Source organism: Passer montanus, unplaced genomic scaffold (assembly GCF_014805655.1).
Source record: "Passer montanus isolate IOZ18808 unplaced genomic scaffold, ASM1480565v1 scaffold76, whole genome shotgun sequence".
NCBI lineage: Eukaryota > Metazoa > Chordata > Aves > Passeriformes > Passeridae > Passer > Passer montanus.
Window position 1 is genome coordinate 780,620 of NW_024372813.1, and position 27,201 is coordinate 807,820.

The 27,201-nt window shown below is 43.9% G+C and overlaps 2 protein-coding genes across 8 annotated transcripts; both read left to right on the forward strand.

The window, feature by feature from the left end:
- Nucleotides 1-2,612, forward strand: LOC120512706 (UDP-N-acetylglucosamine transferase subunit ALG13 homolog). Of its 3 annotated transcripts, none has more exons than XM_039731309.1 (4): nt 1-183; nt 576-735; nt 920-1,058; nt 2,309-2,451. In XM_039731309.1, the coding sequence occupies exons 1-4, from the start codon at nt 103-105 to the stop codon at nt 2,418-2,420; spliced, it is 492 nt and encodes a 163-aa protein (XP_039587243.1). In that variant the 5' UTR covers nt 1-102; the 3' UTR covers nt 2,421-2,451. The 3 variants fall into 3 exon arrangements, with proteins under 3 accessions (XP_039587243.1, XP_039587245.1, XP_039587244.1); XM_039731310.1 differs by lacking the exon at nt 1-183 and adding an exon at nt 263-387 and having other exon boundaries at nt 2,309-2,612; XM_039731311.1 differs by lacking the exon at nt 576-735 and having other exon boundaries at nt 53-183; nt 2,309-2,612.
- A 1,419-nt stretch (nt 2,613-4,031) lies between these two features.
- On the forward strand, nt 4,032-26,648 carry LOC120512704 (putative bifunctional UDP-N-acetylglucosamine transferase and deubiquitinase ALG13). 5 transcript variants are annotated; one of them, XM_039731303.1, is made up of 23 exons: nt 4,032-4,224; nt 4,536-4,619; nt 5,310-5,360; nt 6,075-6,121; nt 7,081-7,153; nt 8,475-8,556; nt 8,900-9,080; nt 9,800-9,875; nt 10,929-11,037; nt 12,231-12,295; nt 13,152-13,252; nt 13,874-13,998; nt 14,669-14,903; nt 15,774-15,945; nt 17,885-18,017; nt 18,255-18,290; nt 18,425-18,480; nt 19,093-19,155; nt 19,486-19,657; nt 20,865-20,987; nt 24,325-24,365; nt 25,431-25,614; nt 25,722-26,648. In XM_039731303.1, the coding sequence occupies exons 1-23, from the start codon at nt 4,084-4,086 to the stop codon at nt 25,985-25,987; spliced, it is 2,616 nt and encodes an 871-aa protein (XP_039587237.1). In that variant the 5' UTR covers nt 4,032-4,083; the 3' UTR covers nt 25,988-26,648. The 5 variants fall into 5 exon arrangements, with proteins under 5 accessions (XP_039587237.1, XP_039587238.1, XP_039587240.1 ...); XM_039731304.1 differs by having other exon boundaries at nt 20,868-20,987; XM_039731306.1 differs by having other exon boundaries at nt 19,486-19,546.
- The last annotated feature ends 553 nt before the right edge of the window (nt 26,649-27,201 follow it).

A 27,201-nucleotide genomic window follows, 5' to 3' on the forward strand; every position in this document is an offset into this window, starting at 1 on the left:
CGTCCCTCCCCTCAGCCCGGCCGCCATTTCGGGAGCTCTGCGCGGGCGCGCGGCGCCCCCTGGCGGCCCCGCGGCCGGCCCGTCCCATCCCGTCCGGCGGCCATGAAGTCCGTGTTCGTCACCGTGGGCACCACCAGCTTCGACGAGCTGATCGCCACCGCCCGCTCCCCGCCCGCGCTGCAGGTCAGCCGGCCGAGACACCGACACCGGCCCCGGGCCAGGCCTGCCCTGCCGGGGCTGGCGCCTGCGCGCCGCGAGCTGCCCCGCCCTCCCTGCCGCGTCCCGGCGGCGGTGCCGAGTGCCTGAGGGCGCCGGGGCGGGTCGAGGGCTCCCGGGGGAGAAGCGTGAACTCTTGGTGGAGGAAGGGGAGGGAGCAGCGCTACCGGGGTAGTCGGGAGCTGGGCACACCCCTCGCACACCCCTCACACACCCTCTCTATCCCCGCCTCATCCCCTTCATCCCACCCCCACATCCCTTTCCTCTCCATCTCTCTCTCCATCGCCCCCTCCCCACCATCCTCCCCACCGCGTTATCCCCCCGCTGTCCCCCGCCTTCACGCGTGCCGTGCCCCGCAGGCGCTGCAGAGCCGCGGGTACCAGAAGCTGGTGCTGCAGGTGGGCCGGGGCTCGCTGCCGCAGCCCAGCAGCAGCTCGGCCGTGGCGGTGGAGGCGTTCCGCTTCAAGGACTCGCTGGCCGAGGAGCTGCAGAGCGCTGACCTGGTCATCAGCCACGCAGGTACAGCCCCGCTGCTTCCTGCGGCTGCGGGAGGTCCGTGGGATGGAGCCTCTCCGGGCAGGGGTGGGCTGGCTGGGAGTGCTGAGGTGCACAGCTAAAGCTGGGTTCTTCAAGAGGCTCCCCTGTTTTAGCAGCAAGAAGGGGCGTATTTCATCTCTCACCATGTTTTCTGTTTCTCTCGTAGGTGCTGGTAGCTGCCTGGAGACTCTAGAGAAAGGAAAACCACTAATAGTAGTAATAAATGACAAGCTGATGGACAACCATCAGCTTGAGCTGGCCAAACAGCTCCACAGAGATGGCTGTGTCCTCTACTGTAACTGCAGGTATGAAGCTGCTGCAGCTGTTCCTGCTGGGCAGAGCATTCAGTCCATGTGGCTGCAGAACTGAGACTGTAACAAGGAAATATACAACCTTCTCTGTAATCTCCATCTGGATATTTTCCAGAGTGAATAGGATAACACTAGGTAGTAATTTACCACACTTACCAAGCCTTTTGACCACAACCTCTTCTAATTATTTTTTTACCATTTGAGGGTACATGTATTTAGATTAAAAAAAGAAAAACACATGGATTCAGCGGATTAGTAAAGCAGGTATTATCTGGTTAGTATCTTTAAGTACCCCTGTCTTTCAAGTACTCATTCAGGCTGCCCTTTTAACCAAACTTGCTGAATCCATCATACCCTCTGACAAGGAGTTGCACAGATCTACTGCCTGTCACTTCAGGAGAAAAACCCAAACCAAACAAACAAAAACACACACCAAAAAAACCCCCACCCCACAAGCAAACAACACATGAAAAAAATCCCACCATCACTAAAACCCCTAGCTCCTTTTAAGAGTTCGTCCTGACTCCTGTTGGGTTCATTTCTTCTCCTGGTTTTGACTGTATTTTACTGTTTGCTCTTTACTTGTGATTGTCTCCAGTCCAAAAATAACAGATTACTTTTAAACTGAAGGCAGAAAAAATGTAACTCCCATTACTTAGCTGCATCTTGTTCCTTTGCCTTGCAAGCAGAGTTTCATATGTTTCAGAAGAGCTTTCTGAACAGACCAGGCCTGGCATTTAAATTGATCAAGTTTCTTAAACTCATTATCTTGGTGCTTCTGTCAGCTTTGGAATTTTTATTTCTTTGTGTTGTGCAGTGCCAAGCATCTCAGCCTTATTTGCAGCCTGATAATAGCAAGGAACAGATTGATGTAGCTGTTCTTTCTGGCTCTGATCAGGGGAGAACTCTGCCACGTGTTCAAATAGGATGGATTTCCTCCTATGGTTTATGGAGCAGAGCCTCAGATCTTGTTCAGTCTCCCAGCACTGCAGCCACAGAAGATTAGAAAGTTTAAAAGTTGAGTTTGTCTCTGAAAGCTGATGGAAGTTGTTCTCAGCAATGCTGCCTATGTGCCAGTGTTGGCTGGGGCCTGCTGCTCTGGGCATTCTCTTCCTTTCCATACATATCCTTATTTAATATTTCCATGCTCAAGAATTACATATGGATGCAGAAAACTGTATCAAAAAATTTCCTATGGGATGGCTCTTTCTTCTTTAATTTTTGCTTTTGTTCTGTTTTTACAGCACTCTTGTGGAGACGCTGCAGTCGATGGACTTGTCAGCTTTGAAACCTTTTCCTCCTGGACAGCCAGAAAAGTTTGCTTCGTTCTTGGATACAGTTTTTGGGTTACAATAAACAAAACAGAAATTAAAAAGTTGGAATAAAATATCTCATCTTCTTCACTTAAGATCTGCAACTGGGCCAAACACTCAAAGAAAATACCATTTAATATTAACTGATATTACATGGCTTCCAATTTAGTGTAAAATTCATTTAGCTTTATGCATAAGAGAGTACAATGCCAATAAAGAGGGAGTATGAACTGTCTAGTGGCATGGACAGACATATTTATATCATAAAAGCTGCACTGGGATGGTAATTCCAGTGATGGGGACAAGCTAAACTACTTCTTTACAGGCATGGCATATGCATTGTGGTTTCTTGACCTTTTTTGCCAAGTACAGGTGGAAATAAATTGTCTTTGTTGATGTTCCTGTGATGTTCTGCAGATGCCTTCCTCTTGGTTCATGTGTTTACAGAAGCACTGAAAAGAGAGCTTAAAACGGAGGTATTTAAGCCTGAAAAGGGAAAAAGGCATGTAGTGAATCCAGGTGAAAAAAGTCACAAGCTGCAAACCTGCTGCCAAGCTGCTGCCCTTTGTTTGGGTGATTTACCCACAAAACACAGGACAGGAGTGGGCTTAGCAATACAATCACTCCTTTTTCATGGTGTTACCCCATCATAACCCGTCGGTTTGGACCTCTGCATGCCCAGTGTTTCCCATTTAGATTTTATGTAAGGAAGAAATTCTTCCCTCTTAGGGTGGGGAGGCCCTGGCACAGCTTCCCAGAGCAGCTGTGGCTGCCCCTGGATCCCTGGCAGTGCCCAAGGCCAGGCTGGACACTGGGGCTTGGAGCAACCTGGAATTTTAGAAGGTGTCCCTGCCCATGGCAGGGAGGTTGAAACAGGATGAACTTTAGGGTGCCTGCAAACCCAAACCATTCTGGGATTCTTTGATGCTGATCACAGCTTCCCATGCAGAGTATCGAATTTGACAATGATGTGTTACATCGATTTCTTCAAGTAAATATTTTGAAAACCAAAGGGGGTTTAAACTTTAAAATGTTCAAGGGCTTCTAATGCTCTAGAAATTTAGAAGTGCATAATTAGTGCTAATTGCCCTTCCTAAAAGGACATTGTTCGTTGGGGGGGGTGGGTGCTTTTGTTTTTTAAAACAAGAAAATTAAACTCCTGAATTGGCCCATCTGATGTTTAAGTACAATTTTTATGAGGAAGTTAAATGCACATAGAAGCATTCAAATCAAGCACGGGTGGAATAAATCAGGCCGGACGGCTGTGCAAGGCTCAGTTTCGCCAATCCCCCAAAAGTTTGCTCCAAATACTTGACTATTTGGAGCCACTAACATTTTTGATTCCCTTAACAATTTCAATGGAGTTATTTCAAACCCACTGCTAGCAACTCACGGAGGGAATCCCGGATAACCGCTGGAGCGATGTTCGCGCTGGTCGAGCGATGAAGCTGAAGGAGCGAGCTGAGCCAAGGCACGTGCGGGCGCCTTGGGACACGCACCCACCCCGCGAGCCGGGCACTCCCAAAACTGTCCCAAAACCACCTAAAATGGCCCCGGCGGGACGCGGGGGGCCGGGGCCGGGCTGTCCCGTCCCGCAGGTGGGCGCGGTGCCTCATTAGCGGCGCCTCATTAGCGGCGGCCGCGCGCCCGGCGCCTCGCGCCTCGCCCGCGTCTCCGCGCCTGCCTCAGCCGCCCCGGCCGGGAAGATGCACAAAGGCTCCAAAAAGTACTTCGGGCAGAAGTCCTTCAGCGAGGTGGCCATGGACGAGTACCTGGGCAGCCTGGGGCTGTACCGCAAGATGACGGCCAAGGACGCCTCCTGCCTCTTCCGAGCCGTCTCGGAGCAGGTGCGCAGCCGGCCGGGCTGGGGGCAGCCGGGGCGCCTCAGGCCCGGCCCGGGCCGGGGGTGCCTCCGGAGAGCTCCTGGGGACCCGGGCGGGTGCCCAGGGCGAGGTGGCGGCAGCGGGGATGCGTGGGGATGTGTGTGGGGATGGTTGTGACCGGCTGCGGCGCTTGGGCTCCCCTCAGGTGTCCCCAGGTGTCCCCAGCCTCCGCACCGCCTCCTGTTGTGGTGGCGTTGCACTGGGCAGCTCATGCCTAACGCGAGGCGCAAGATGAACTCCTGACGTTTTCTCCTTTGTTACCGTTATCTTTCCAGCTGTTTTCATCTCAGATTCACCACGCAGAAGTTAGGAAAGTTTGTGTCTCGTTTATGAGGCAGCACCAGTCGAGGTTTGAATCCGTAAGTATCACAAGTTCTGTATCTAAGCTGGGTGCCCGCAGCTGGGAAGTGCTGTGGGAGTGGGTTTAGCACTGAGAACATGATGGTTTGTCACGCTTGGTGCTTGAAAGACAGGAGAAATGAGGGTGACTGCTTCCTTGTGCTGAGTTCAGTTCCACAAGTCTTGATTTTGGTTCTGAAGTTCCTGAAAACAAGTTAATAAAACTTAAGTAGTGAGTGGGGCAAGTAATTTGTGTAGCATATTCTCTGTGGGGTGACCATTGCAGAATTTAGTAGGTGGGAAATGTGTAGGTTTTTGGAGCAAGAAATGAATAACCAAAGATGCTGGGAAATTCTGGAATAATTCCAAAAAGTTGTGGAGTTTTGAGGTGTGTTTTTTGGTTGGTTTTGTGTGTGTGGTATTGTAGGGTTTTTATGTGTTTTGGGGTTTTTCTTTGTTTTCCCTGTAATCACATTTAAGTTCTTCATCTCATCTAGAAGGGACTTGAATATTACTTGGACTCATGTCCTTAATATTTTTTTGGGATCTCTTGGTATTCTCACGTTGATACCCCAAATCATTCTTATGTTCTGCATGCTTTGCCCCCTCCAAATCAACAGCTGGTAGCTGTTAAGTAGTCTTTAGATTTAATTTTTGCTTTCTAACTGCCTAAGTTTTTATATCTGTTTTCTTCTTTGTTTTGTCAAAAGTATGTGGAAGGTTCGTTTGAGAAATACCTAGAACGACTAGGAGATCCAAAGGTAAGCCTGGTCTAAGACTTATTAAGAGATTTAAATATGAAGAGGCTAGAACAGTGAGGGATTTAGGTAGTTATTTAAAAATATGGTTATTTGAGCTTATGGGGTTTTTTTAGGTAGACCCAAATCTTTGGGAATCAGTTGCATAAGTAACACTTGGGGTTTGTACAGATAAATGTAAATAAAGTGTACATGTATAAACAATACCAGTTTTAGTAGGGAATTTGCATGGGTGCAAAGGAGCAGTCTCTGCAGGCTGGACAGTAAAAGCTTATTCATAACTGTAGCTCTTTAAGAAGAAAAAAGAAAATATGTGGAATATACCTTAAATAAAATGTCTGTCAGGCTTTACAATCCCCTGCTTCTTCCTTTACTGTTCAGACTTCTATTTCTTTATTCTTTGACCAGTAACCTTGGTGAATGCAGCAGTTTCTGAAACAAATGTGGGTTTAAAAAAAAGTATCTAAATTGATGTGTTGGAGCAGCTTAGTCTTACTGATTCTGGTAATTGTGGCCAGCACATGTAGCAGACTCCTTTTATCTCACTCTCCCTTAAATCCTTATAGCTCAACTTGCAGTGCATTATTGCTTTAATAAACTGATGATTTTGAACAGGTATTTTAATTGTGGAGAATTTTAATGCTACAGAAATGTAGACTGTAGTTCTTGATGTTTAGATTCTGCTGCTATCTCACATAATCTCATAATGTTGCATAGGAAAGTGCTGGCCAGCTGGAAATAAGTGCTTTATCAATGATGTACAAGTAAGTACCTATTTCTTAAAGTTTACTTCGTTTTGCCCTTGGTGTGAGGGTTCTGGCCCCAGAACTTTCTTGTGTGTTTACCACTGAGAGGTGAATGTGTGAAACGGGATGAGAAATGTTTCTAAAACTTAATTAAGCATGTAAATGGTGCCATCACAGCCCCTGTTCTAGTGGGGATTAAGGGCAGGGTCAGTTTCCAGGGATGATTGCTTGTTATCTTTCTGCTGATGTTAAGCTTGAATGTCAACTGTTTGCTTCTAGTGGCTGAAGACTGGAAAATGGGGAAAACCAAGGAGCTGTATGCAGTGGAAACACTGTGTGGTAGTTACAAGCATGACTAAAACTCATGTAGGTGGTCTTGAAGGGTCCAGGAGTGAGGAGTACCTGCCCTGCCTGGTGTGTAAACACTGCTGTTTATTTCAGATGTAACACAGAACTGTGCAGGTGCTGCTGTCTTGCTGAATTAAGCTAATTAAATACTGCTCTCTGTAAAAAGCAGTCTGGCTCTCTAGTGGTAGGAGATAGAAGTCTCCTTTTGCAGGCTCACTCTGTCCCAGTACTAAAGGAGTAACTGAAGTTTAGCAGGAATTACTAGCTCCCTGCAGCTTGAGGTTTTAGTCCTTATGCAGGGTGCCTAAATCACTTAGAGTGAATAGTCTCAGTGTCTGAGCACCCTTCTGTAAGTATAAGTACTTGACTAAATCTGTGAGTAAACAGATTAAGAGAGAGATTAAGAATCTGTGAGATCGTGGTCTTTCACAGATAATTTTTGTTTTCTCCTCGAGATAGGTTTGCTCATCTGGCTATTGCTTGATGGTAGCATTCATTTATCAGGGAAAGTGCTTTGCTTGATTTTTCTGTAAACCACCAGCTCTAAACTGATCGCTGGAAACTTCTTCATGACGTGGTTCTACTGAAAGTGTGCTCTTGCAAGCCTTGTTTTCCCTGTGCTTACCTAGGCGAGACTTCATCGTGTACCGGTACCCCGGGAAGCCGCCCACACGTGCTACAGACAATGGCTTTGAGGACAAGGTCAGTAGAAGTGAGGGCAATTTCCTTCTGGTCCCCTGCCAGCCTGCTTCGTTACTTTTCCTGAAGCTGGATGAGTTGTGCAATTTTTTCCCTGAAAAGGGGAAATTAATGGGAAGAGATGACTGTAACAAACTGATTGGATTTTGTGACCTACAGACTGATCCCAGTTCAGAATGGGAGTTATTGGAACAGGTTATCTACATCAGAACTACTGCTGGGGGCAAAAGGAAGGAGCATAAATGACAAATACTGTGTATTACCTTGGATCTGACCCCTCTGGTGCTTTCTGGAGCTGTGTAGATGTGGGTGCACAATTATGTGGCTACTTTAGGCATGATGCCAGTAAGATGCTGGATTTCAGTGTGGGCTGCTAGATTTGCCAAGGTGGCCAGTCTGCTCTGAACCTGTGCTGCAGCTGTTACTGAGCATTGCTTGTCTTTATTACATGGGCTTCTTTCTTCATCTACACTGTTCCCTGTGTAGCTTAATTTAATTCCAAAATGAGCTGAGTTTAAAAATCAAACAGCACGGTCTAAGTGCTCAAGGCTTTCCCACCAGAACTCTCATTAACTGTTGGCAGCTGTCGGGCATTACACTGTTGAGTTCAGGCAGCAGCTCCTTCTGGTGTTGCTCCTCCTCACCACAAGAGGAGAGCTTGTGTTGGCAGAATCCACAGAGCATGCAGAATTAAGAGTCCTGGCATCTGGGCTCCTTCTGGGAGCTGGTTTTCTGGGAAGCATCCTTGCTGGCAGTGTGCTGACAGCTGCCTCAGGGCTTCTGCCCGTTGCAGTTGGCTGTGGTTGAGTGCCAAGAAGTTTGGTGGCACATGTTTATATGATGTGTCAATGCATGTGTTGCAGGTAGCATCTATTCTGCTTCTTAAAAGCAAGTTTTTAAGGGTTAGAGAAATAAATGCTCTTCTAGTCCTGCAGGCAGAGAAGGGTGAAATGTGCCTCTGACACTTGGGATAGTGAGTCTCAGGGTGCTGCATTCAGTGGGTTGTATTTATTTTATCTCCTGAGCAAATGGTGGTCTTGGAAATAAACTCCTATTTCATGTTCAATACAGCAGGATGTACAGATGGGTTTTTTTCTTTCTATGATAAAGTTACTTAGAGACTTTACCTAAATTTTGGTTTTGAGCTGATGCTACAGCTCAAAAAATGGTCAGTTTTTTCATGTTTATATTGAGAATATTTACTGTTTTCTTGGTGAGTTGGTGTCAACTGTAGAATAAAAGTATATCAGAATTTACTGAATTAATCAATTGATTGGATTACATAATTTCAGCCTTAAAATTTTTTTTTTTTCAATTTTCCCAGATTTTACTGTGTTGTTCCGGTAACGGCCATTATGACTCTGTGTATACAAAACAGTTTCAGGAAAATGCTGCCATTTGCCAGGGTAAACGTGAAATAATTTTTCTGTGGAAGAGAATTGTGTGTTTTCATATGTTTAGAGGCAGGGTTTGTTTCAGTTTTTAGGGGTGGGGAGAAGAGAGATGGAAGCTCACTTCTGGTATAATTTTATGCATAGACTCATTTTTTAACCTGTTAAGTGGGTTTTGGACCAAATTACTTCCAGAGGTCCCTTATTCCCAATGGAGTTACTTTATGATCCTGTCCTTAATTGCCTTTGATGTCATTACTGCCTTGTAACAGTAGATAATATTTGAAGATCTGCCTGCCCTGAACTGCAGGAGTTCTTCTGGATCTCATATTATCAAGCTTTGTGTTGGTTTGTTCAGCTGTATTATATGAGATCCTCTACAAAGATGTGTTTGGCATGGATGAGGAGGAATTAAGGTCTGCAGTTGAGGTGTTTCGAAGTGGATCCAAGAAGAACAGAAACAGTGCTCCCGTAGGAAGTGAGGATGCAAACTTTGGTTGTCTCCATGAAAAAGTGCCCCGAAATCCATCAGAAAAGAGGTAGTATGTTGGGAAGGGGATCTGGTAAGAGGAAAGCAAAAAAAAAAATAACCCCAAAAAAACCCAACTTTAAAACCTTGCAGAGGACAACTTTTCCAAGTTTCTATTAATTTTTATGGAGTATTAACTCTTCTTTTCCTGTGTTATGACACAAACACAAAGCTCAAGTATATTGTGGAAGAGAGTGTGCTTTTCTTGGAGCTGGGAAGTGCCACATAATTGACTGTCCTCTGCTGCAGGCTGTGTCATAGTTGGGTGTTATTCTGTAAAATGACAGCTTATTTGTAAGTAAAATTGCTCCTTATTCATTAGAGCTTTCTTATTTTTTTTTAATGAGAGACTTACTACTCTTCTAAGCCTCCATAGCTCTGAAAGGCTTGAGAGCTCCCTCAGTGCTTGCAGACAGCATTGGTTTGATGATAACCTGGCACAGAGTGTAATTTTGTCCTTGACAGTGCAAGAATTCAGTTAGTGGGATCCCCATCATCCTTTCCTAATGCAAGCAGGAGCCCTCAGTAGGGGTGGGTATTGGAACAAGCAAAGGTCAAGTTCTTAAAGCTTGGAAAAGGCTGGTCCTGCACTGCATTGCACCTGGCTGCTGTTTAAGGCAACATGTGCCACTTGATGGCACCATGGTGCTTTTTCAGGTTGTCTGAACAGTTAATCCTGGCTAGAAATTGTGTGTTGCAGCTTTTGTAATCTTATTTTCAATTTTTTAGACTGGACGACTGGGAAGGCAATGATACTGAGAATCCACAGGAAACCAAGTTCAAACAAGGCATTGAAGAACATAAGGTTTGGCAGTTGTGGGAAAAGTCCTTATGGTTTGCTTTTGGGTTTGTTTTTTTTTTTTTTCCCGATACCCTTGTTAGGGCTAAATGCTCCTTGCCACTTTCTAAAAATGTATTTTTGATTAGTAGGTGGCTTATTTCTTCCATCTGCTTGTCTTTTGGTTGTGTCCTTGAGTTTCCCTTAAACTGGAAATGGCTCTTTCATTTTCTGAAATTCTCTAGTCCTTCTCTAGCTGATTTTTATTTCCCCCAAAAGATGGAGCTTAGCAGATGTTTCCCGATTTGTTTTTCCCAGAATATGGTTTAAAGTAGTTCATTTTTGTCTTGAACGTAGTATAAATTGCTTCAGAATTTTGTTCTGCTTTCAGAGTTCAGAGTTTTCAGATATAAAAACTGAAATTCTCACTTAATTTTGAAGCTATGGCTTCATTGGTCTGGTTGGCTTTCTTGAATTCATTTTCAGTACAGGGCAATGCCCAGTGTTACTCTTGAGCCTCTTCTGCTTTCCAGAGTCAGTTTCCACAGCACCTGAGTGCCTGGATCTGTTTTCATACTCTTGAGTTTTAGTTTTTAGGGAAATACAGTGGAAGTGTAAATTTTGGAAAATGGCATCTGTATTTTTTAATGGTGCACAGATACTGCTAGAATAGAGACTGTGCTGAGCACGTGAAATGCACTTTTTATAGTATAAATTGCTTCAGAATTCTGTTCTGTTTTCAGAGTTTTCAGATACAAAACCTGAAATTCTCACTTACTTTTGAAGCTGTGGCTTCGTTGGTCTGGTTGGCTTCCTTTTATTCATTTTCAGTACGGAACAATGCCCAGTGTTACTCTTGAGCCTGTAATGCTTTCCAGAGTCAGTTTGCTCAGCACCTGAGAGCCTGGATCTGTATTCTTACTCTTGGAGTTTTAGTTTTTAGGGAAATACAGTGGAAGTGAAAATTTTGGAAAATGGCATCTGTATTTTTTTAAATGGTGCACAGATGCTGCCAGAATAGAGACTGTGCTGAACATGTGAAATGCACTTTTTAATGCTCCATTCAAATTCTGTTTTTAGCCTCCAGAAAATCCTCCAAAGATGCCTGTTCCTTATAAAGTGCTAAAGGCACTGGACTCTACCATCTATCGAAATGTGGAGTTCGATGTTTGGCTGGACAGTAGAAAAGGTATCCTTTGGAAAGGGAAAAGCTAAAAAACTTTTCCTGTAGTAGGGTTAGCATTAAATTTATGAATCTTGAGTTCCTGTCACCTGTTTCTTCACAGCTGAAATGTGAAAGGCACAGGTGAACCCAGCATGTAGGTAGGACATGTTCTTGGTTTCCTGTCTGGCATTCAAAGTACAAATAACCCAGCTTTTGATACTGTATAATGGTACAAGGTTGCTAAAAATCTGATCTCTGCTACTCATTGACTGTACACAGGAAATAAGAGGATTCAAAGCAGAGCACAGAGCTCTGTTGTCATTCTGTTGTATTGGAAAGCATTCAAATGTGAGAGTTTTTTGTTAGAGCATGTGTGCAAAGACTTCTTTTTAGAGCACGATTTTGGCCTCAGAATTGTATAATAATGAAGATCTCAAATTTAGCATTGAGATCTGTCAGATGAGTTTTTCTCCTGCCTCCCAGCCCTCCTGGGCTTGAACATTCTGCAGAGATTTTGTGGTTCTCGTGGCTTGGGAAAGGTTGGCTGCTTTTTGGCATTCACTGTGGCTGATCAGTAAAGCAAGAAGTTACCAAGAAAGATAAGTTTTTAAGTGATACTTGATGTCTGACCCAAAGTGCTTTGCATGCTGAAGAACTCCAGCATTTCACCACGGCGTAATCAGTAATGAGGATCATTAAAATTCTTGGAACAGAGTGTGGTAACCAATTATCTGTGTAGAATACTGACGTGCAGAAAAGCCAAGCAAGGAACAGAGGTAAAAAAAGCTGAAATCTAACAGCAAGGATACTTTAGGCAATGTTAGCTTTTCCTGGATGACATTTCATGTTTGCCAAGTGCCACTGTGACTCTGGCAAGATAAGAGATGTCCAACATTTTTAATTCCAGGATTTATATTAAATGCAGGATTAGCTCTGTGCCACCACAGAAGTTGCAGTGTTGTAGTGCTGCTTGCTGCATTATCTGGCTGTTGCTGGTCTCATGTGACTTAGCCTGGTTATGGTCTGTTGTAAGAACACCTAGAGTTACTCCACTGTTACTATGGGGAATATTCAGGTATGCAGAGGAAGTATTTAACTCAATTGGCCTATAAATTGTGGTTGGCTGCTGTCATGAAGTACTTGTAGGTTATGTGAAGAAAGAATAGTAGCTTAAAGGCTTTTCCCCCCCATTTATTTATGTATTCATTTCTTTTTAGAGCTTCAAAAAACTGACTACATGGTGTTTGCTGGGAGACAGTACTATTTAGGAGATAAGTGTCAGGTTAGTACTCAAGGGAGACTCAGTTATGATCAACTGTTAAAACCACTTTAAATGGACTATGATAAACCAAGAAATCATTTGATTTCATAGAATTGTCTAACGCTTTTCTCATTCTCTTCCCTGTAGATGTTCTTTTAAATGTAATTTCTTTCTAAAATCTACCTTTAAACTTGGCAGTCTGATAGAAAAGCAGTTTGGGGATTCAATGTAAACCAGTCATCCACATTCTCTGAGTGTGGAAATTCCAGGTGGAGCTCAAAATGCACAGGGGGTGCTTTTGATGTAGTTGTCTTTGGATTTTTCACTTGGGCTAAGCAACAATTCTGGATAGTCTTATCTTTCAACGATGAAATAGCAAAATATTTTTATAAAATAAAAAGGGAAGAGCTAAAAAGGGAGGAGTGGAATGATCTGGACAGGAGATGCTGAAAGAAAGGTCAGTTTTCTTTGTATTCTGATGTCATATGTAATGATGGCATATTTTTTATCAATTTTTAAGGTAGTGCTGATGATTCACTCAGTGATTTGTTTCTTACTGAGCAGAGCTTTCCTTTTCCTACTTTATCTTCTGTTCTCCTCAAGTTCTTAAACAGCAGTCTTCCTTGGCACTTATCTGCTGGGCACAGGGGATAAAAATAAGTTAGGGAGCTGGTATCTTGCCTTTTATTTCTTTTTATTCTCCCTGAAGTTAGTACAGTGCTCTTTATTTTGTTTGCTGTTTTGAAGGAGTATTTGAGACTCCTGGGCCAGCTCACTAACATGGGACTGGCTGGGAGCAGCCTGTGCTGTTAGTGGTTTGTGGACAATATTCTGATGCAGTTTAAGTTTTTTAGAGCTTCCCTTGTTCTCTCTCCAGGTGCGTCTGGAACCAGGAGAGAAGTATTACAATGCTCACATCCAGGAAGTTGGACAGGATAGCAACACATTGACTGTATTTGTTGAGGAGCTGGCAGAAAAGTAAGGAGTCTGGTGATGACTTCAAGTTTAAACTCTTTCTGCTTGAGGGCTTTGGTTTTTTTCCTTGGAATTCTAATGACCAAAATCATTATTGTAATGCTTTCTGTGAAATCTTGCTGCTCTTCCTTCACTGGAATGTAAAAGTGTTCTTTACAGTTTGGGTTTAATTCATAGAGAGCAAATTGCCCTCTGCTGTTGGGTTTCTCTGGAGTTTTTATTCTGTACCCAAGCAACGAAATAATTGGCACTTCTGGTGAATCTAATCACTTTCTCCCCCTTGCTGTTCAATCATTCACCCTCCTTCAAAGCTGGAATTGACAACATCCTGCAAAATTTTTGTGTTGTCCCCTGGTTTTAGATGTAGCTCTGGAGGCACCCAAATGCAGGCAGGGGAGAGAGACTTGACCCAGAAAATAATAGTGTTTAAACTAAAGTAGTGTTTAAACTAAAGCCTAGCTTGTCTTTTCTTATTAAACAAGTAGCAGTAACGTGTGCTTGGAGCCAGAGAAACAGATTATTTGTTTTCACAAGCTATTTCCTCTGTGTTGGTATTGCTTCAGCTTGTGTTATTGTGCAGAGTGTATCCCTGGGGCACTGCTAACATGGGTGTCCTTCCTGCAGGCACACAGTTCCTTTGGCAAACTTAAAGCCAGTGTCACAAGTGGCTCCTGTCCTTGCTTGGAATATGGCTCACAACAGAAGAGGAGCTTATCAGAAAGTAACAGGTGGACACTTCTCAGGAATAGGTTTGTACACGGCTTCCAGAAGCATTTCTTCCCTGGGGAACTAGGGGAGTTGCTCATGAGAGTTGTAACTGTAGCAGTCTTTGGATGTTGGAATGGGCTCAATTCACCCTGTGATGTAAAACTTGGCCACTCTGGGGGTTTGATGGAAAGCTATCTTTCAGACAGGGATGAATTTGCCTTTGCAAACGAGCACATCTGTTGAAATACAGAGCAAATTTGGTATTGCTCAAAATTGCCCGGAACAAATTTGCCACTTGAGAGCCATCTAAAAGACATGTCAGTGAACCAGAGAGCCTGTCTGACCTGGCATTAGCAGAGATGCATGGATGGACCAGGGACCCACTTAAATATGGGCTCAGTTTAATTTGGAGGAGGGGTTGTGAGGATTTTTTATGAATAAATGCAGCCTGCATAGAGAGGTTTTAACATTGAGTAGTGGTTGGAGCTGATCCCATGTACTCCCATGTCAGATGCTTGTATCATGTAGAATTCCTGTTCCATCTTTTTAAAGGAGGGTCTGTAGTGTCTGTGTTTACAGTGCACTTTTTCTGGAAGAGGCCACTGGCTTTCTTCTCTATGGGTTCAAATATTAATTCTTCACTTTATCATTTGAGGCTATAGCTCAGGCTTAAGGTGTAAATCTCTTTTCTGTCCTCGATGGAAACTGCAGAAATGGATATGAAAACACGGAAGAGGATGCTCAAGAAGGTCCGTGGGAAGGAAGTGTTCATGGCTGTGGCTTACAGCAGGGGACAGCCCGTGCTGCCACCCCGGCTGCAGCACAGTGCTCCCTCAGGGCGCTTCCCTCCCATCCACTGCTCCCAGGGAGGAGCGGGCATGGCACCCTACAAACCCTACCACCAGCAGAACCCTCCCAGACAGCACCGTGACTCTGGGATGCCGAGGTAGGAAGCTTTGGAAACATGAGTTGGCCTCTGGTTTCTGTTCACTCTTGCTGCAGACTGGTTAGGAGAGAGTTTGTGCTGTTCAGGTCAAACTGCTGCTGGGAGGCACTTCTGGTAGTTGCACCTAGATCGTTCCCCAACCGAAGGCGGACCTTGGCTCAGGCAATGGGACAAGACCACCTGTGCCTGTCCATGACCTCTGCAGCAGACCCCCTCTCAACTTGCCTTGTGGGACTCCCATTCGGGGTTGATGATTTTCCCTCTCCCTGTTTCCCCACCAGGGGGTGGTTGTTTCTTCAGTTTCCCTTGTTCTTTTAAAGCTGTAATAATTTGGAAGCTCCAATAAACTAATTTTTTACTCTTTGATTCCCCCTCAGAATCTAATTGAGATAGATTTTTGGAATTCGGTTGGAACAAAATTATCCTATAAACCATTTCGGGGGTGATCTGAGGAAACTGAATAAACAACCACATTATCAACTGCTTTAACTCCCTCTTAATTTCTCTCCCACCAAGGATAGCCTCAACTTGGAGATAAACTCTTTTCTGCTGTGTCGGCAGTTTTCCCCTTTAAACTCAGGGGTTCTGCCTGTTTTATAGACATGCTTGGCTCTCAGATAGCATTCTGCCCCAGCCCAGGGAGGAGAGGCTGTCAGAGTTGTCCTGGTGAGTGACAACAAACCTCTTCCACCAAAAATTGCTCTACCAGGCATTGCGTAGGACGCTGGGGCATGAATTGCCTGCTTGCAGCAGAGTGTGAAAAGCAGGTTTCTTGGTGGCTCTGCAGAAGGAGCCGAGCTAAAAGTGAGCAGCCAAAGGCAGGTGGAAGTGCAGGTGGTGGTGACTGCTCACTCCTGTCGTGCTCCCCAGCTCGTACAGCCGCAGCCGCCGCCCGCTGCCGTGTGTGAACAAGGAGTGCCAGTACGGCTTCGTGCCCGGGGCTGCTGAGGAGCCCCAGGGGCCGGAGGGAGCTGTGACTTTCTGTGAAATTGAAGGAGATGACACTGCCTTCCCTGCTCTGCCTGCGAGTTATGAGCAAAGGGTAAGCTGAAACTTCTCTGAGAGTGGAGGAGGGGGAAACTAAATGCACAGTGATTCTTAACCAAAAAACCCCTGCTGTATATTTAGGTATTCTTGGAGTAAGGTTTAGCAGTGAATGCATTTTTGACAATGGAAGACTGAAATTAGTCTAGTTCCTGTAAAACCTGCTTGAAACCTCAGTTTTCTAGATATTCTCTTCTCTGTATCGTCAGTAGCAACACTTGTTTTCTTTTAAGCATATTTTCATAAACATAATCATGTTTCTCCTTTCTATTGCAGTTTGGAAACAAAATCTTTTCCTCCTGTGCATGTCTGTCTAGCTCTAAACGTTGTGGGAGAAAGCTTTTCACTTGTTTGCCACACTGTAATTTATCATTTAGGGAGCAAGATTCAGAAACTGGATAGTGATAGCCTGTTTTTTTTTCCCCTCTGAATTTGTAGTTGTGATGTTTTGGATTAACATGTTGGTCCTGACACAGTTTCTTCTGCTACCAAAACAGGAAAAAATTGCAAACCTAGACTTTTCTTAAAGCAGTCTTTTTGTTGAATTGTAGGTAAAGTGGCAAAGTGCATTCTTAAACTTTAAAATGCCTTTTTTTTTTCTTTATTTGTAGTCTAAACCTAGTCCAAAGTAGGGAGTGCTAAAAAAAACCCAATTTATACATAGGTATCTGAATAGGAAAACAGATTTAAAAAAAAAACAAAAACAAAGTAAGCCTGGTATGTTTGAATTTTTTTGCTGTGTTGAAGCAGTGAGCTATTGTTAGACTCATATTTAAATGAGGAAGAGAGAATATGCTTAGGGCTGTTTCAGCACTAGTCATTTTTTCTTTGCTCTGATGTACTAGATCTGTAATCTTTGCTCTGATTTTTCCTCCAAGAGTGCCAAGGAATAAGGACACATTATCCTGTAATTTCTTTTTTCCAACATGAAATCAATACAGCTCAGTGGCTTTTTCTCTCCCTTTGCTAGACTTGCCTGCAGCTCCTAATGAATAGGTTTTCATGTTCATTCAGTGACTTTGTTATTGTCAATGCCAAAGCTTTTTCTCTGTCTCTTCCTTGTCTTGTTTAGTAAAGGAATGTGACATTTCCTGGGGAAAGATGCATCTCACAGAGGACTCTGCCATGCTGCCAGAGGCCTGGTGGGAGAATCTTCTGACTTACCACCTCTGCTTCAACCTTGGAAATCTTTGAAGCCTCTCTGAGCACTTTATCGATCTCATAGTCACCAGTGGCTTCTGAGGAGAGCTTTGAGTGTCACCTTAGCCACCACAAGAGTGAATCAGCTTCTTTTACTTAAGCATCTCAACCCTACATTCCTCCTTCAGAGAGCTGATCTTTTAAACTGGGGTGCAGATTGATTGATTTCAGTGCAGCAGCAAAGGGCATGTAAAAAAACTGGAGTGCTGTGGGCAACCTTGGGGTGTGCTGCTGTGGAATAGTCAGGGTTGCACGTGTGGATCAGCCCAGGGCAGACAGTGCTGTCTGTGCCAGCAGCCACCTTCTGGTTCCACTGGTTGTGGCTGAAGATGACCTTTCTCCATGGTGATCAGTGTTTGGATGAACTGATCTGCTCCTGCTGTGGGGGGAATGCTCTAGAATGAGGAATGCACTAGTGCAGCCTTGTCTGGGATCTGCTCCCTCCCTTGCTGCTTTGTTAGAGTTTGGACAAAGCTGGTTGAGTTCTGGGGGGGAGAGCAGCCTGACTGCCTGGCATAGGACAATAAAAAAGCTTCTGAATTGCCTTAAGTGTGCAAGGCAGAACAGAAGGAAAAGGAAAGAAATGTTTGTTGCATTGGAATGGACACAGAGGTGATGCTTCTTGTAAGCTTTGGTTGCAGCAAGCTGGGTCTGTCAGCCTGTCTGTGTGTCTGTCTATAGAGCATGGAAAGGTGCTAAATTATTTCTAAATGTGTGCTTCTGACTTTGTTTTTTAGAGCCACAGTAGCCATGCTCCCATTGTCCATGGTCCAGGGGCATTTTGGGTAGCAAGGAGAGGTCCAAACCCTGTTCCATCCAACAAGCAGACCCTGAGTGCCTTAGAGGAGGAGGAAGAAGCAAGTGAAAATGGTGAGTTCTTAAAGCATTAATAGGCAAAAAAAAATGGGTAAGAGATTTTTCAGTGTGCTTTTCATTGTCAAAAGTAGGTTCCTTACATCTTCTAAAGGACACAAAGTGAGATGGTACTGAAAGCAGGTTATTAATGGATGCACTGAAGTATAATTGCAGTAACTCCAGGTTTAAGCTTTTTTGCCTTCTGCTTTTTTTCCCCCTGAATCAAAACTTCCTGTTCTCTTTCCCTTGTAGGGAAATTTCATGAGGAATATATCTATGTATCTCCAGGTAAGCAAAAGTTTAGTCTTTACTGATAGAACATTTGGTCAATGTAATACACTCAATCATGAGTTTTTTTATATGTTTCTGAAGGATTAGACTTAGTACAGCTCTTTTCAGTTAATTTTGCCTATGTCCTCCAGATCCCAACTGTGAAACTGCAACAGTGTTCAGTTCAGCAGAGCCTACAGCAAACTTGGTAAGTTTTACTCACAGACTGTTTAGATTTGAGATCTTTGTGGTGTGTGGCATTCATGGAAACTGTCCTTGGATGCTTGGTAGGCTAGAGGCTTAATAACAGAAATGAAATCAGCATTCCTTTATGTATTCACCATCCTTTTCCTTCCTGAATGGTAAGGTTATCTGAGTCTGCAAGTACAGTCTGAATTGCACTGGATACATTAATGATTTTCCACCTTTCCCTCTGCAAAGAGAATCTGTGTTTGAGTGCTGTTTACTTTTCTTTCTCTGCTCCAGACCGCGCTTGCTTTTATCAAGCCACCCTTCAGGTTATATTCCAGTTAATTTTAGCCATCCTCGGTGGGACTGGAGAGATCTCAGCTGTGGTAGACCTTATCTCAGAATTTTATTTTTTTTTAAAACTAAATCTTTAATCACCTGCTGCTCCACAGTGGATGTGAAAACAGTCCTGTAGAGCATGCCAGAACAAAACTGTTTTTAATTGAGCTACAAAAGACACTCTGGGTGTATAGTCCATAAACCTAAAAACAAAAAATAGGGGAGTGGTGATTGTGCCTTGTGGCTTCTTTGCCACTGAAATGGACCGTGCTTTGCTTTGGAATCCCTTCAGGAAGAAGGGCCAGTCTCGGTGTCACCTCAAGATGAAGTGCCTCCCTACAGCTATCCCCAGAAGGTAGTGTCTGGTACTCTGAACTGTATCTCACACTTCATTGTGGTGGTGACCACTCTGCTTGGTCTGTGACAGTTTCTGGGGACCCCTCACAGCCTCTGGGAGCAGAGAATGCAATTCCCTGCAAATACAAGCAAAACAGGAGATGCCTTCCAGGTGTCTGCAACTCTAAACTGGTATTTTCAAGCCAATTTTTAGAGAGTTTGGATGGTTAGTGCCTTTGCAGCTAGGATTTACAAGAAGTGAGAATTTTTGGAGTGTGTGATATCTTCATAGTCTTTGTCAAAGCCAGTTGCAGAGGCAGACTGTTGAATACTCTTGACTCTTTTCCAGGTGTTGGTGAACTCTGCAACAGTTTCCACCTCCACAGATGTTTATACTGCTCCAGCCACAGGTCTCTCTTCAAATTCTGCTGCCTCCACTCCAGCCAGTGTCATAACAGCAGCTCCCCCACAAACAGCAGTGCAGCCTGTCATAGTATCTCCCTTTTCTGTGGGGAGGCCAGGTAGAGTGTACAGACTGCAGCTGTGGACTTGGGTTCCAAGTTTTCAGTTACATTTTCCCCTCCCTTCCTCCCCCCCCATCCAAAACAAGTGTAAAGGGCTTTTAAAAAAAGTGTCACTTGCTTTGGTTTAAAATTACATAGTTGTAACTTGGCTGCTGGCTTCTTGTTTTGAAGGGGCTGTTGCCCCTGAATTTTTGTGGGAATTGGAGGTCTCTGCTTTGGGTTCCCCCCTTGACACCTTTAACCATTAATGCCAAGTGTTTGCTAGAAAATTCTTTTCAGAAGGCAGAAGCTCAGTGCAGCTCCCTTCACGTCCCCTTTCCTACAGCTAAATTTTCCTCTTGAGTTGAGGTAGCAAGTCTCTAGGATTCTATCAGTTCAGGAGAGTCACTGGCTGGGGTGTTTCAGTTTATTTTTGTGACCCTTAGCTTCCTCTGTGCAAGGAGATCAGGTCTGTGGGTAGTCACAGGGTGCACTCTCCACCTTAGGTGCTCTACCTGCTTTGCTCTTGGAAAATGACAGTTATGAAAAAATTCTGTTTTCCTTCTTACAAAGAGAACTTCTCCTGTCTTCTGTAACTTTTCATTTAGCATCTAAAAAATCTCCACTTTCCATTCTGCTCAGTTCTGTCTCACTTTTCTTATCTTTTTTTTTGTTCCTACTCTCCATGAGAGTTTAGTCAGCACAGTTCTCAAAGCTGTCTGCTCACTGGTGCCAACCTGCTGCTGTGTTAGAGGTGTGGGCCACCTAAATGAATATTTAACAGTTGTCTGTCCAGAAGATTTTTGTCCTGATAAGTCTCAAACCTTCCCTTGTTTTTGTGGGCTTACTGTCACACTTCTGAGGATTTTAAGTGATTAGTCTGTTCTCTGTTGTTTTCTTACCTAACTGGCTGTCCTAGAAGTCTGACCTGCCTTCTCATATGAAGAAATCATTGAAAAATACTTTTTTTCCTTTAACTGGGATATACAGCTTGCAGATAAAAGTGCAATTAAGGCTTGAGAGATTGAAGCCTTCCCATCTAGTTTTAAAATTTTTTCTGTACACCTTTCAAAGTGATTGCTGAACAGAACTTCGTTAGAGCCTGCATTTAGGGGCACCAAGGTGTCAAATTGTGTGCTGAATTGTGTAAGTTCACACCTTACTTGTTTGACATACCATGGCAAAGTTGACTTTTTGGATGACATTTGTTTCCCTCTCATTGTAGCAGTTTCTTCAGTGCCATTCCCAATTTATTCAGCTCCTCTTCCCCCAGTGAGTGAGGTGGGAGAAGCCAGTGCTGTTCTTCCAGCTTACTCTTGTGATCCCAGCGGCAGTGATTTGCCTCGAGGTATGGATGGTGTTTTGTATTTTTACTCCTGCTCCTCTCCAGCACACTTCTGACTTGTGTTCTCCTTGGAAGCTTAGCAGAACACCAAGTGAGAATACACAGTGAGAAGAAATGGCTCTCTGCAAGTTGCAGGGAACGAGAAACAATATTATAGATATTACGCTAAAACATTTTCATTCCCAGTTTGGAACAGAAAGTTATCTGACTCAAATAATGTGATTATTGCAGCTGTAGACAACGCCTTAAATAAATGAAAGCCCAGGGAAAGGGTGCTTGGCCTGTATCATACTTGTTTGTGGCCAAGTAATCACTTTGCTGATAACTGATTAAAATAAGAACTGTGTATTTATAAGTTGTGCTCTTGCACAGTTCAGTGGGGTATTTTGGTAGTTTTCCTTTATGGCTCCAAGCTGTAATTCTGTGGTATTGCAGGCCAGGGCTGAAGTGTGGCACAGCTAGTTCCTTAGGTGTGCAGCTTTGTCACACACTGCATCAGCTGGGGCAGTGTCTCAGAGGACATCATGTGGAGCAGTGAGTGCAGAGACCAAGCCTGCTGCTTTCACACTGCTGCTGCCAGGCTCTGCAGTTGCTCTGCTGGCTTTCCTGTGCCCTCAAATCCAAGCTTTGTTCATCTTGGCTGTTCTGGTTCCCCTCCCTGCTGTGGTAGCATCGCTCTGACCCCATGCACACAGGCACAGCTAGTTCCTTGGGTGTGCAGCTTTGTCACACACTGCCATCAGCTGGGGCAGTGTCTCAGGTCCACATGGAGCAGTGAGTGCAGAGACCAAGCCTGCTGCTTTCACACTGCTGCTGCCAGGCTCTGCAGTTGCTCTGCTGGCTTTCCTGTGCCCTCAAATCCAAGCTTTGTTCATCTTGGCTGTTCTGGTTCCCCTCCCTGCTGTGGTAGCATCGCTCTGACCCCATGCACACACAGAGTTCCTGCTTTCCAGCTTTAGTTGAATGCCCTTCACTGAGGCTTTCCCCACTTGGGAGAATGGGGTGTGAAGTGTGCTGACAAGAATCTGGAGTGGATGTGGATTAATAACCTCTCCAGACCCTGCCTGCAGCTCTTCAGCTGAGTCAGTCCACATCATATTGGTCCTGTCCTTGGCACAGGCTTTAGGAATTCTAAAGGTTGCTAGTTAACAGTACTGCATGTAGCCTTTATGTTACTCTGCTGGAGTATAATCTATGTGGCCTTTAAATTGAGAAACCCAGCAGGTTTGGAGTAGGCCAGGGTGAAATATGTGGGTGTGCTTGATCTGCAGTTCTGTGTGCTTTGCTAAAGAACAAGGCCTGGTATAGATGGGGAGCAGGACTTGCCAACAGACTGAAGTCCTGGACCTGGGAGGAAATCCTGCTGTGGGCTCTAGCATTACTTGTATCTGCATTTATTCCAGTTTTCATAGCATCTTGTGTCTTGTTTTAATGGCATTTAGGATTTGTCAAGTGTGGTTATTAACACAGTGACCTCAGGTGTCCTGCCCTTGCATGGTGCCTTGTATTTGAAGGAGCTGTAGATAAAAGCCTGCTTGAAATTCTTAAAATTGCTGTGTTCCAGAAACAGTGTTCAGTACTGGCCAGAGCTTCCCAACAGCACAGTGAAAACTCTATCACGAGATGAGATTTTTATCAGGCATCAATGTGGTCTTTATGTTTTCATGTCAGAATGAGTAATGGGTTAGCTGTTGCTTCATAAGAGCATGTTTTACTGAAGATGGACTTGATTTGCAGACATCTAAAAGAGGAATCTAAACAAAAGCTGATCTCCTACTGTACTGGTTTCTTTTCCATCATTCCACAGATGTCAGTATTTCCAGTGTCAGTTTGTCACTTCAGTCTCCCAGCAGTTCCTTTGTACTGTTGCTGCTGCTATGGAAGCAGCTGTTTCATTCAGCTCTTATGCTTGCTTTGCATAGATTTGCATAAACAATTGAAGAACAAAATTGGGTTTTTAAAAAAACATCCAACTTCTTCCAGATGTAGATGGAATTTCAGCTAGATACTAAAAGGTTTGCACTTGTGTAAGCCTTTGAGTTATTTTTACTGTTTTATTGACCATGGTCAGTGTTACAGCCAGACCACCAATACTTCCAGGACAAGTAAGGAAGGATCTGTGTGCATTTGCTGAAACAGCTGCATGGATTGTTGCCCTGATAGATGGGCTGAGCAGTAAAAGAATTGAGACTTGGCAGCAGCGACAGAGGAATAAATCCATGTGCATTTGAAAATTGTGGTTTGCTTTGCTGATGCTTTTGCTTTCCTGCAGCAAAGCACAACACAAAGTGCCACAGAAACAGGGCTGGGGAAGTGTGGGAGATGGGTGGGCAGGGAAGCACTGGAGCCTGCTCTAGGGCAGGGTGGGTGCTTGTGAAGATGGAATAAGGTAGCTCTGGAGGTGTTGCTGGGTTGAATCCCTTAGTGGCTCCTTTTGAGTTGTCTCCCTGCTTTCCCTTGGCTTTAGTACAGCTGGGAGCTCAAAGGCTGTGCTGTGGAATAGGTCACTTACTCTTCCTTCAAAGCCTTCAAAGCAAATCTGTATTAAATCTAAGAAATCCGTTTTTCTCATGCACAGTTCCAGAACTGCATCATGGGATTAAACACACACCATCTTTTTTTTTTTTCTTTTTTTTCCCCTTTCAGTGGGTCAGCTTTAAAGGTTTAAAGCTGCTTCACAGCTTTTGGACAGCTGGAAATGTATTTCCAAGTTCAAAACCCTGTTGCTTTTGGAGAGAGGTTTCAAAGTCCCTTCACACACCTGGGACTGTTTCTCAGCATATCAGTTACTTGGCTGGGGACGAATTATTCAGTACAGGGAAGAGAGAAGTAAAAGACTCTGCAAGAAAGCAGGGAACTGAGTACCCTTGTGAGGAAGGAATATATTCCTTATTCCTGCCTTCACTGAGCTTAACATAATAGTTGGTGGGGGGGGGCAAAATTTGGTGAGAAGCTCTGTGTTAAGTCCTAGCTGCTTAGACAAATTTTGATTTTTATTTTTTTTTTAGTAAAAACCCTGAGTTATCACTTGAGTAATCAAGATGAATAAACAAAAACTAAAGCTGATGTAGTGATGGAATTAAATAATTAATTGCCCAGACAAATGCTTTGCCATTGCACAAACATCTAACTGGGTTTAGTTTAAAAGATAAAACTAGTTTAACAACTATTTATATTAAAGATACATTCTTTACCCTTGAAATTTTAAAGAAAAGGTAGTGCTGAAATACTGTTTTTCATTAAATAAGAATAACTTCAAATTAAATGCTCTTAATGCAAGATACTTTTGCTTCTTTATTGATATTCCTCTGCTCTTTAATGTCCTGTCCTTTAATTTCAGATACAAAGGTCTTGCGGTATTATTTTAATATGGGATTGCAAGTAAGTGCTTTTAAAATGAGTATAGCAATTGCCTGTAAAAACTGCTGGGTTTCCTGACAAATGTACTGATGTATTGGAAACTTTCAAGTGTCCTAAATGTGCATTTTGTGCACTGGACTACTAATATGGATGGACTTTCTTTGTGGAGATTAAAGCCTGGCTCAGGAAGTGAAGTTCTACCTCAAAATGACACCATATTAATTGTTTACTGTGGGTTATGATGGGTTTTTAGTTTTAGTTTTTTGGGGTTTTTTTGTGTTTTGATGGTGGATAAATATTCTTTCTATTAAGAGAACGCAAGAACCTGAGCCATTCTTAAGAGAGCTTGTGTACTTAGATAAGACATCAGAGATCACTTAAGTGATCTTTGATGTGTGGATGGAGTCTCCTAGGGCTTGTGCAGCTGAGCTCAGACTGGTTAGCATCCTTCATTTCTCTTTGGAAATCTGCTCTGCTGAAACATTCTCTGTAGCAGTAGTTAAGTGCAGTGTCAGTGCTGCTGCCAGCTCATACTGGCTGGCATCCTTCATTTCTCTGTGTCTGGAAATCTGCTCTGCTGAAGCATTCTCTGTAGCAGTAGTTAAGTGCAGTGTCAGTGCTGCTGCTCAGGGAAGTAAAAAGAGCAACATGAGCTCCTTCAACTGAAGAAATGGGAACTATCTCTGAATGTGACAAAGTTAAGTGGGAATCTTCGTTCTCTGTAAAGACTTCAGACACAACAGCAGTGTGGCTGTTGCTGCAGGTATCTTTCCTGGTAGGCTGGGTTGGTTTGATACTCCTTCAACTGAAGAAGTGGGAAATATCTCTGAATATGACAAAGTTATTAAGTGGGAATCTTCGTTTTCTGTAAAGACTTCAGACACAACAGCAGTGTGGCTGTTGCTGCAGGTATCTTTCCTGGTAGGCTGGGTTGGTTTGATGGGTTTTTGTTTGTTTATATGTCTTAAAGGACTAGGGAGGAAAAAAAAAATCACTTTTTCCTAACTTTAGCTCTGAAAGTAGCAGTGATTTGGAGGGAGGCTGGAGAGTGTGTGGCTGTGACCATGTTTTTCCTTTTCCTGCAAGTATTGCCATCAGAGCTGCTGGCCTTCCATGATGTACGTGCAGCCAGTGCTGCCTCCATCTCCAGTGGAAGTTTACCCAGCATATGCTGAGCCAGCTCCTGTCCTGGATCAGTCGGTGCCCCAGCTCTTCCCTGATGCTGGGCAAGCTGAGGTCCACCAGGTTCCCTTGGAGGCATCAGCAAATGGTTTGTACTTGAGTAATGCCGCCTTTATACTCATGAAAGCCTGCATAAGAAGGCCATCAGTGTGGCTGAAGTGTGTCAATGTGCTTTTTGTTCTCTTTTTTTTTAAGGTAACTTCCAAAACACGGAGCCTCCACCCCTGTCCTATGGGCCAGTGTATTACCCAGTGGTGTCAGACCCCTTCAGCCAGCAGCCTCTGCCTGGCTTTGACTCTGTGGTTCCTGCCTACCGCTACATTGGCACCTGGCATCCAGTGAATCCTCCCCATGGAAATTCCCCACCTGTGGCCAAGGCTGGGAGCTCAGGAGCGCCTCCCCAGGTCGGCTACATGGCCTCCCCTAACCCTGCACCTCCTGATGCACCTCAGGGAATGTAAACCTGGGAGCTGGAGGCTCCTCCTTGGCTTCTCATTTCTTGTTTGCCAGCTCCTGTTAATATTGTTTTGTAAATGTTATCCTCTCTTAGAGAGTTGAGTCAGTTGCTCAAACTGTGTTCAAATTTCATGTTTCTCTTTAGGTTTATGACAAGATGTTGCTTTAGTTGATTAGGAAAGCATAGGAGAAAAGTACTGTAGTGCAGGGAACAGCTTGGATGTGAGTAGAGGAAGTATGTGAAAAAGCTGTGACTAAAGACATGTTGTGAGGGCTTGCACTGAACACTTAAACACCTGGTTCTTGCTGAAGCACTGAGCCACTGCCATCACAACTCAGGTAAACACTGGGCACAGGGTCAGTAGAGGGGGACAATAATGTTTAAAATAAGTTGACTTTCTCAGATTTCTCAAGACAAAGCTGCTTTGCCTCTAGTGGTCCTATATTTGTCATACCTGTATTTCTTCTGTCTGACTTCATGGTGCATAGGTTTTCATGGCTGTGGAAAGTGTAAGAATAATGTTTTGATCTGTTGTATATTGTTGTATATTTGTAAGATTTGTTTTGTGGAAGCTGTTGCACATACGGTGGTGGCCGTGGTGGTTAAGTTGCACTGACAGCACAAAATAAAAGCATTGAACACCTGGAAATGAGTGGTCATTTATCACTGGCAGGTAATGTTCCTGATCATTAGCTGTCCCACAGCCTGGACTGAAGAAATGCACCTGTGTGGGACAAGGCTGCTCTAAGCTGCTGTGAGAAAGCAGTGAAAGCTTGCAGCATAGAAATGGAAGCAGAATAATTCGTGGTAATTGCACCTTTCCCCTCTAAACTCAGGCACAACATGCTTGGCCCTCAGCTAGCCTACACAAAATTCAAATCAGCTCTATTGCCCCATTCTACTTTTTGGTGATTTTTTAAAAAGAATTTTTCCTTTCTGGATAACCAGGTGGTGGTGGAAAGGGGATTAAGTGCAGAACTGGGAGAGGGAAAAAATTGTATTTCCTTTGGTTTCCCTTTTTAGTAACCCTGGAAGCAGAACCATAAGTAGGAAAAAGTGACTTGTGTCATTTTTGTCTTAAATTCATGCAGCACTGTTGGTGTTGATAATGTAATTCTGTAGGGGCAGGGCTGCAAGCTCAGCTTTTCGTTTGTCTACTGCAATTTCTAATTGCTGTACATTTAATTTGGCAATTTAGTAATGGCTTTTGAAGATGGA